At 40.1% G+C, this 10,501-nt stretch overlaps 1 protein-coding gene across 1 annotated transcript; it reads right to left on the bottom strand.

Moving 5' to 3' along the window:
* Positions 1–3,166: 3,166 nt before the first annotated feature.
* On the bottom strand, positions 3,167–10,177 carry LOC111862778 (ganglioside-induced differentiation-associated protein 1). Its single transcript, XM_023848441.2, has 5 exons — positions 10,063–10,177; positions 7,938–8,130; positions 6,894–7,076; positions 4,918–5,118; positions 3,167–4,000 (listed from the first exon to the last, which is right to left on the bottom strand). The coding sequence occupies exons 1-5, from the start codon at positions 10,168–10,170 to the stop codon at positions 3,699–3,701; spliced, it is 987 nt and encodes a 328-aa protein (XP_023704209.1). The 5' UTR covers positions 10,171–10,177; the 3' UTR covers positions 3,167–3,698.
* Between the last annotated feature and the right edge of the window lie 324 nt (positions 10,178–10,501).

Here is a 10,501-nt window from a genome sequence, read left to right as displayed (position 1 = left end):
ACCATGACATGATTTAGTGTAAATTCATAACTACATTTAACAGCCACCTAAAAATATGAGAGTACTTAAAATGGTTCTGCAATTTACTGTTATCTCTTCTTTTTACACCTCCTGAATAAGGCAGAATTTGGATAGTCGCTGTCCTTTTTATGGTTTATTTAATGACCCTGTCAGTAGCTCACACTGTATAGCATCAAATGGCAGCATAATTCATGAATTGGAATGGTTGTCAAAATAAGTGGTCATGGAATATTTCTATATAGTATCCCAGCATTTGCCTGGACGGAGTAAATAGAACCGCAACATGCCCCAATAGTCTGTTCCAATTGAGATTAAAACCAGCACCTCCGAAATAAAACTCAGAAGCATTACTGCCTCAGCCGACTTTCTCCATTAATTGGACCTACAAAAATGTATTAATAAGGAAAATATCAAATTCTGGTGTGTGTAAACAAGGCTTTCTTTCTTGTGGTATGTCATATCTTCAACGAAGAAATAAACAGAGAATACACATCAAAATCTCACAAATGCAGACATCACTTAATGTGATTAACTCTGTCCAAATGTGTTTCAACTGTGTACAGAATACAAATTCAGTGGAAAGATGACATTTTATTCCATAAGCACCATGGAAAAATTAAAGGTGACTGGAGTATCAGTTGTTAAATTATGGAAATGCTGACATAGCAAAACAAATTATGTCACATATAAAAACAACCAAGAGGAAAATATACAAGACAAATGCTGAGATCCAGACAAGCTCAACACATCTGGAAAGATGTCGCACAGAACGAAGAAAATGTGAAGCTATGGAAAGAAATAGCTTGAGAGGCGACACTGCTAGTCAGTCTACACAAATCAAGGCAAACACTGAAGTTTTATGACCTTGAGTACCATTTTCCTGTTATAGTCTGGGCCACAGATGTTGATGATGTGAATCTACTGGGAAATAACATAGATCCCATAAAGGAAAACACAGAAACTTTAACTGATGCTAGTAAGGAGGTTGGTCTCGAAGTAAATACAGAGAAAACTAAGTATACGTTGCTGTCTTGTCACCAAAATGCAGGGCAAAATCTTGACATAGAGATAGCTAACAGATATTCTTAAAATGTGGCACAGTTCAAAAATTTGGGAATGACAGTAAAAATCAAAATTTGATTCAGGAGGAAATTAAGAGAAGATTGAATTCGGGTAATGCTTACTACCCAGTCACAGTAGGCACGCAGTCTAAGGCATGAACTGTCTTCACTTGCTCAGATTCTGGGATCGTGGGTTCAAATCCCATTCAGGGCATGGATGTTTGGTGTATTTATTTTGTTTGTGTGTTGTCCTGTGTGTAGGTAGCAGCCCTGCGACAAGTTAATCACTCATCTGAGGATTCCTACCGACCATGAAAAATGATTACAAAACTGAATAAGAGGCCAGGGCCCTGAATGGGCTGGAAGATTCAATGAAAAAGCTGCTTGCTACCATTCAGTCCAGAACCTTTTGTCTTCTCATCTGCTGTCTAAAAACAAAAATTAGAATATACAAAAATATAATTTTGTCTGTGGTTCTTTTTGGGTGTGAAACTTGGCCTCTGACATTAAGGAAGGAACACAGACTGAGGGTGTTTGAGAACAGGGTGTTGAGGAGAATATTTGCACCGAAGAGAGATCAAGCGAGAGGATCTTGGAGAAAACTGCATAATGAGGAGCTTCATAACTTGTACTCTTCTTCAAGTATAATTAGAATGAGCAAGTCAAGGAAGATGAGATGGGCAGGGCATATAGCACGAATGGGGGAGGAGAAGAATGCATATAGATATTGGTAGGAAAGCCAGATGAAAAAAAAAGACCATTAGGAAGACCAAGACATAGGTGGATGGATAATATTACAATAGATCTTAGAGAGATAGGATGGTATGGACTGGATTGATCTGGCTCAGGATAGAGACCAGTGGAGGGCTCTTGTGAACACAGTGATGAACCTTCAGGTTCCATAAAATGCTGGGAAGTTCTTCGGCAGCTGAACAACTTGTGGCTTCTTAAGGAGGGATCAGCTCCATGAAATTAGTCTGGACTACAGAGGTTTCACTGTATGTAGAAATCTCTTATGAAACTTCTCAAAAGGTATAATCAAAATTTAGTTTATTTAATTTTCTGAAAAGAGTATTTAATATCTGACGTGTAAAAGTATTGTCCTGCTCTCTTTGGGTCACATCTCAGTGTGCATAAATATAGTGCTTGTAAATTGCCTCACTTTGCTGTAATGAATTCAGTATTTCCAGAAGAACTGTCACTTTTACTTCCGAATTCAAATTCTCTGTACAACACAGCAATGTCTAAAGTAAGCAGCTATGTTCTATGATGGGCTAAGACTATGTTAACCCCTCAGATGGGCATTAAAATTGCCTGCTACGTGGTGCATGCAGTGGCCTTTAGAAACCTACACTATGGCTCCTACAACCGGTCCTTTTCCTTTGACTCGCACAACAGAAATAGTTGTCCCTGTGCTTAATTAGTTAAGCACTATGCCATGAAGGACCTTCTCGGTGCTCTAGTGGTTAGAGTTCCTGGCTACAGATCCAGAGGTCCAGGTTCGATTCCTGGTGCTACCAGATTTTTTATGAAAAGTAGTGGGTCTGGAACAGGGTCCATGTGACACCTTCTATCTGCTAAAATTGGCACTAACTTCGCCAATAAGCGGCAGTCACTCGGTCAGTATAGTTTGCTTGCAGACTAAAACCATGGCGTTTGTTGTCTATGCCATGAAGACATATGGGGGAGTGGAGTGACCTCAGCACTAGTTTAGTTAATTTCTTAGGGTGGGACGAGACTGAATCCATTTAGTATGTGAGCCACTATTTGGCCTATTCTGCCAGCCTCAAATGATAGATGATGATGATGATGATGATGATGTGGAGCAGTCAGTGGAATGACAATTGGCATGGGAAACCTAAGTATTCAGAGAAAACCTGCCCAGTGCCACTTTATCCACCACAAATCCCACATGAAGTGTCCTGGGCTCAAACCCAAGCCAGCAAGGTGGGAGGAGCTCAGCACTAGATGGAAGGGAGTGGTCAGCTTCACGCTCCTGCCGCTTTACTCCAGGAAAAGAGCCCCTACTACCCACGGGATATGAGGCTGGGTGGGCCCCAGAGTCAGTCTGGATGCTGTGGAGAAGAGAAGAATCTTGCAATGTCAGGAATCGAACCCAGACATCCAGCCCATCGACCATCGCTATACCAACTGTGTTAACTCAACCCTCACATAACAAAAACACAAAGGAATTATCATTAGTAGCAACTGCCAGAGAAAGAGCACCTTCTTGCCACCCTATGAATGAGAAGTGAAAATAAAATTCCAGCTGTAACTGATGACTGTCATTGCCAAGTATGGACTGTCATTACTATCACAAGCCTCACCCGACATTCCAGCACAGCGGATTAAATGTGTCTGTTTCCATTTCTGGGAGCAGGGGATCTGAAACTCCTGTTACTTCAGCCCACTGAACTGAATTTTAACTTGGCAGTAACAGTATTCATATTGAAAACAGTGTGACCAATGTGAAAATGGACAATGAAGGTTAATAGTGGAATATTTTGGAATATGAACATGTATTCCATATTATGAAGAAGTATACATTATTCATGCTCACCACATAACTGAATGGAATTTCACTGTATATGGGTATCTCTACCCCACATGGCTAGTTTACTTGTTTTTTCTGTAATAGTATATACCGCCAACAACTACTGTCATAGCTGTGACGACTCCTACAATTAGCGGAGCTTGTGTCTGGATGAACATCTTAACAAGTGACAGAGCAGACGGAATCGTCTTTTTATATGAATCTCGTTGCTGAACTCTACGGTAATATTGTGATATATGAGGTTTCTTGCCATCTTCCCAGAAGTAATGTTCTAGACCAAGGCGATTGAGACGATCCAACAAAATTGTCAATCCGATGTCTGCTACTGTGAAACGATCACTGCATAACCACCAGTTTTCTTGATCTGAAAATATTTGTCAAATTACAAAAGAAATAAGTTATTTTAACTGCCTTTAATTAAATTACTTTTTCTATGCTGATAAAGGCTGCATGAAACATACGTTAATTACAGAATTAATGAAAGCCTAAAAAAGTTCATGCAAAATAGGAAAATATATTACAGGTTATATAAATACCAAGCACAAGTACCCGTTCTTCACCCAGGATACATTCACTTTTCTCATGAACATCACAGTATGTGTTGGCTAAAATTTTAAAGAAGGAATCACATCCAAATGAAGAAATTAAAGTTTACTTCTGTTGTTAAAAGAAATGACTGGCAATTAGGATTCACTACTACAGCTGTGGTTACTCTACATATTGGGAATACGGAGTGAACATCATAATATCTCTATTAGGTCTGTAGTAGAGGACAGGCTGCAGAGAAGTTACATTTTTATGCATACTAGATGAGCGCAGGGGCACGCAGTAGCATAGTTGGTTGAGGCTACAAGCCGGAAGGTCACGGGTTCCAAGTCCCAATGAGGTCATTGGATTTCTTTTTCAGTTGACCTAATCCTTCCAGCCACACTATGGCCCTGGGGTCGACTCAGCCTCTAACAGAGATGAGTATCAGGAATTAATTAAATCATTTTCCTGGGGAATAAAGCACGGCCAGTGCGTTAGGCTGACAACCTTATTGCCATATGAGCCGATTGTCTAGATAATGTGCGACCCTCAACGTGTCACGACCCTATGGGCCTTCACAGGGATAGCTTTACTTACTTTTACTAGATGAGCGCAGTATCCTATGGAAACAAGACATCTTCTCATTTATAAAAGCACTGACTGATTATACTGTCCCTTGGGACAGCACACTGTGTAGTCCGGTTGATATTTACTGAACATTGTGGAGGAACCTGAAAAGGGTCAGGGCCCTACCTTCTGTATGTGATTGAAGCTCTTTCTCCACTTGACTTAGCACTGAGTCAACTTGGTTAAGAATCTTCTTGTACTCGTCTTTGTCCGTTACTGACGCGTGTTTAGTTTCCTGGAACTTTGCTTTCTGGAGCAGTATGTCCTGGATCTCGGGATTTCTCTCCGCATGCATTCGTAATACATCAGCGCTGTTCTTCTCAGCAGCTAAATAAATCACATTTTTTAATTATAATAAAGTTGCATCTGGGATAAGGTACAGAGCGTCTGAATGTCGTCACCGTACGCTCTAGACATCTGCACTGGCAAGAAGCAAACAGCGACATCTGACGTTTGTGGCTCGTATGACAGTGACTATGAAGATCATTATTTTCTGGGATGTGAAGCTGTGTACTCAAATAAGATTGTGTTAATGGCATTCTGGAGGATTGTAATGCCTCCTTGTTCAGGTTAAAAAAGTGTTGTGTTTTGGGGGAACATACTGCCCACAATCCTCTGAAATATTACTAATTACCAGATTATATCGCATTACATCTCAGAAAACAAAAATCTACATGGTGTGTGTACTGATCCAGCCCTGTTAGACCCAAGTAGAGAACGTCCCATAATTATTTTGATAGAAGACTGCATCGGGCCCACAGCTGCTTTAAAGTGCTGAGAGGAGAAACTGTCTCATGCCCATACCAAAATTTAAACACCAGCCATCAAGGTAATAACCATTCACTTTATCGAACATCATGGTTCATAGTATTCAAGTGGAACATAATCATAACTGCCTCTTTAGTAATCTGGGTATTTTATGAAACTCTGAGTATCTTGACTCGATAGCACTGAATGATATGGTAAATGCTGATAAATGATTTGCAGTGAAGCAATCGTGGCCTAGCTGATAATGGTGGCACTGGGCTAAGGCACGAACTGTCTTCACCCGCTTGAACACTGCGGTCGTGGGTTTGAATCCCACTCGAGGCATGGATGTTTGTCTACGTTCATTTTGTGTTTGTGTTATCCTGTGATGGGCTGATCCCCTGTCCAAAGAGTCCTACTGACTCTAAGATTAAGCAACTGAAATGAAATGAAGCAATTCACAGATGCTCAATGCTCCAAAGGGAGCAACAGTAATATGAATGAATGAGTCATGGCATAATCAAGATACTATCCTGGCATTTGGCTGGATGGGCTGAAAAACAATTAAAAATCTCAGGATATTTCATGTCCCAGTGGAGATTCAAACTGAACACCTCCTGAATATAAGTCGAGAGCATTACCGCTGTACCAGCCTGTTCAGTGAAAGAGAGAGAGAGAGAAAGAAATATGATTTATATGCTTACACTTCGATATAAACAGGGCGATTCTAAATTATTGTCGGGGTTTCTGTTAATAGCTCACAGAAACCTTGATAATAATTTACAATCGTCCCATTATTATTATTATACCTCATTTTCAGATGGAAGAAAAGGAAAAATAAAATGCAGGACTCATAAAATTACATGAACATATATATAGCCAAAATAAAACTGCCTGTGTGCATCAAGCCATGAAGACATGGCACAATGCTCCATGCATTCATAACCTGTATACTAGATGGAGTGACTGGTTCCACCCCCCCAGCCACTGTACCACAGAGGAAACAGGCTCCGATATCCCTTGGATAGATGGCTGTGTGGGCCCTAGAGACAGTCTGGATGCAATGAAAAAGAGAAAAAGCTTTGCCCCTGGCAGGAATCGAATCCCGATTCCTTGGTCATCCAGCCCATAGCCTATTCCCTATTGTGACCTGAGTGCATGTTTAAGTGGTATTTCTTGCTTCATGCATGTCGAATGCCAAATTAAGGAACTCAAGAGGAAGAGCTCCAGGAAGACAGAAAGAGGGCTTTAATTACTTGGCTGCTAGGAGATCTTCATACTTAAATAGCAGAAATGTGCCATGAGGAGGAAGACCAAGAACTCTGGACTACAGAATATGATTACAATGCACTTACCCATTAATGCCTTCCTTACTGGTTGAATGAATGGCTGTTTAGGATTCTGACAAAATTCTGGATGGAAAAATGACCCCATAGTTACGGTTCCGGCGGGTATGTGGTCAATAACTGTACGGAATTGAAGAACTTTCTGGCGTATTTCTGGACCCTGGTCCAATGGTATTAACCTAGGTGTATCACCTGCAAACATGCACACTATGTAGGGTCTGTGATTCTCACAGCATGGCAGTTATGATGAGTTCTATCTTCTGGGACATAACGCAATGTAGTCCACTGAAAGTCAAGGAACATATCACCTCCATCTTCAGGGTTGAAGAATAAGCCAAGGAAGAAACCAGCATGAAGTACATGGCAAGCAGAGCTCTTCTTGGTCCAGTATTAACACTTCTTATGGATCTGTTCACTAGCCGGTGCCATGTTTTCAATTCCACCACCTACAAGGTGTTCATTTACACAACTGTTAATAATGAATTTGGAAGGATGTACATGGTCCATTTTAAGGTACTGTCCAGTTGTTTCAGACCAAGGAAACTACAGAAACTGGAGGATATCTGGTCTGCAAGGCCAGGGCTTCAACCCCGAACTTCCAAAATACAAAGCAGGAGAGCTAACTGCGCAAACATTTGTGACAAACAGTAAATTATACTTTATATGTCTCTCTTATTTTTGCTACCAGTAACAATGCTACAATGCATTACTGATGGTGATACTGGTGTTTAAAGTCAGAAGACACTGAGATACAACAGTAAACTTGTCTACAGATAAATAATCTATTTACAATGGCCAATGAACTGTTCTGTTTTATTTATTTGGTAGTTTACTTAACTCTTGCCAGTAGCTCAGATGACATAGCATCAAAAGTTGATTAGTGAATAATGAATTGACAAGACTATGGGAATGAAATGGATATGATCTAATTTTAGGTACTATCCCAACATTTTCCAAGAGGGACTAAGGAAATCCATGACAAAAATGAGACTGGACTGTTTTGTAGGCTGCTAGTTTTATCATATGGTTCTCTACAACACACAGCATACACACCATTACTGAAGTTATCTTCGAGGTAGTCTAGTATTCTGCCTGAATCCGGAATGACTCTGACACCGTCCTTAAGAACAGGAACTTCACCACGAGGATTGATGCGGAGGAACCATGGCTGGAACTGCTCCCCTTTCGTCAAGTTAATAACATGTTCCTTATATGGTAACTTCTTTTCATGTAGAGCCATGATAACCTGCAATGCAGATGAACACTACTGACTAATTTAACCCTTTGAACCACACTGGTTACTATGTGTATCACCTGCTTTAACATTTAATAACCTATATTATGCCCACAGTGTATTTATGTGTTCGTGTGAGTCGCACAGTAAACAGCAATTATTTCCCTAAACAGTATTAACCTGTTGGGCTTTCTTATGGAGATGGAGTGTGTTTCCTGTGAGGTACGGGCTGAATTGCTATATATTCTGCCCACACAGTGTATCTGTGAGTTCCGTATGGTTCTCACAATAAACAGAGACTGTTTCCCTAAACAGCATTAACCGGTTGGGCTTTGTAGCAGAGACGTAATATGTTTCCTGTGATGTATGGACTGAATTCCTATGTATTCTGCCCACACAGTGTATCTGTGTGTTCCACATGGTTCTCACAATAAACAGCGACTGTTTCCTTAAACAGCATCAACCAGTTGGGATTTGTTGTGGAGACGTAATGTGTTTCCTGTGAGGTACAGACTGAATTGCTATATATTCTGCCCCCACAGTGTATCTGTGTGTTCCATATGGTTCTCACAATAAACAACGACTGTTTCCCTAAACAGCATCAACCAGTTGTGATTTGTTGTGGAGACGTAATGTGTTTCCTGTGAGGTATGGACTGAACTGCTATATATTCTGCTCACACAGTGTATCTGTGTGTTCCATATGGTTCTCACAATAAATAGCGACTGTTTCCCTAAACAGCATTAACCAGTTGGGCTTTGTTATAAAGATGGAGTGTTTCCTGTGAGGTATGGACTGAATTCTACATATCATTTGCTTCAAACTACACTACACAGTACTTAAGATCATAGTCGGTGTTATCACTTAACACACTTAAAGAGTTATTTATCAAAGAATGGGATGGGAATATGGTTGTGCACTGAATTCAGAAGGATATCAGAGGAAGAGTTCATAGTCTACTTTAAAGTACTACCCAACACTTGCTGGATATCACACTGAGAGATATGTCAACAAAGCTGGACTAAGCCAATATCTATTTATTTGTAGTTTACTTAATGATGCTGTCAGCAACTCCAATAATATACAGTATAAAGTGATAAGATGTGGAAGGAAGTGGTCATGACCTATTTTTGGGTATTAACCCAGCATCCCTGGAGGAACCAAGGAAAATTACAAAGGGCAGTATCCCTGCCAAGATCTGAGCTACACACACCCCTAAATATGAGCCAAGGGTGTTGCTGCTTGAGCTAGGCTGTGTGGTTCCCTGAGCTGGTCTGGGCAATGAGAAAATTATCTTCCCCCCTGCTGGGAATTGAACCCACTCATTTTTCCAGGACATTGACTAATGACTATCTTGGCTCCATAACCATATCCAGGCCCCATTCAACTAAATGTAGAAGGCACAGACAAACAACTTACATTATTTCGATATCCTCATAGCATGGAAAAAATCTGTCTGGGATAGCCACATTTGAAATACGCAAAATTTAATGCCAACAGTTACCCTTGTCCGCTCAAAGCAAGCAATAAAGCTTTAGCAGTACACTTGACCTAATTAAGGGAATTACTGTCTAAGTCTCTCAGAATCGGTCTATTCATATTTTCCTAACTGTTAAACAGTTCCATTCGTATTTTAAATATATGAAAGTCCTTAAATTATTTCATACTGCAGGAAAAATGGTTTATTCCCGTAATATGTGGGAAACATTTGTGTACAACACACATTTGTTTTCAAATTTCTCCGTACTGACATGGCTAACAGCCAGTTATCTGTCAATTGCAGCCTTTGTGTCTCCTCTCGAAATGTAAATTTCTGATCATTGTTACAAAAACAGGTCAGTGTTAACGGTTCTTTCAGGAGTTACAGCACAAATATTTTTCGAGTTCTATCTGCATCATTTAATAAGCACCACATTTTCTCCACTGTCACAAATTCATATATACCTTTTGCGAATAAAAGGAATAATGATGGTGATATAAGAGAAGCCCGTTCCCTTTCCCATTATCATTAGAGCTGCGTCCAACCTCTTCCTTCACAGTGGACGCGGCCATGTTTGAAGTGTGTGAGACACCTGAGGCATGATCTGACCCCCACAGCAACATAAACACTGCTGTGTAAATATCACAAGATTATAGCTTTGCGCCATAGCTATTTGGTTAGCGCGTGCTCTTAATGTTAAATCACAACAGTCTGTCGAATAAAAGTGCTAAATAAAATAACCTTGATTTATTTTAAATTTTTCTGTAGTTTTCCCTTCTATCTGGAAATGTCTCAATTTCAGGACAAAAGTCTAGCAATTAAATTTATTTCAATATTAAAGTGTTCAGCTTTACACTACCGCTGCTTTCTTCTCAACACACTTTGGAACCAACCTGACACATG

The sequence above is a fragment of the Cryptotermes secundus genome, unplaced genomic scaffold (assembly GCF_002891405.2).
Source record: "Cryptotermes secundus unplaced genomic scaffold, Csec_1.0 scaffold409, whole genome shotgun sequence".
In the NCBI taxonomy this organism is placed as follows: Eukaryota; Metazoa; Arthropoda; class Insecta; order Blattodea; family Kalotermitidae; genus Cryptotermes; species Cryptotermes secundus.
This window is presented reverse-complemented; position numbering and strand designations above follow the sequence as displayed.

What these genes read in the sequence shown, in the direction of transcription:
- LOC111862778 (XM_023848441.2), bottom strand. Translation starts at nt 10,170, where the DNA reads ATGGCCGCGTCCACTGTGAAGGAAGAGGTTGGACGCAGCTCTAATGAT. An exon ending in ATTCCTTTTATTCGCAAAAG is followed by an intron (nt 8,131 to 10,062) that starts GTATATATGAAT and finishes TCTGCATTGCAG; the next exon opens with GTTATCATGGCTCTACATGA. An exon ending in AGTAAGGAAGGCATTAATGG is followed by an intron (nt 5,119 to 6,893) that starts GTAAGTGCATTG and finishes TGATTTATTTAG; the next exon opens with CTGCTGAGAAGAACAGCGCT.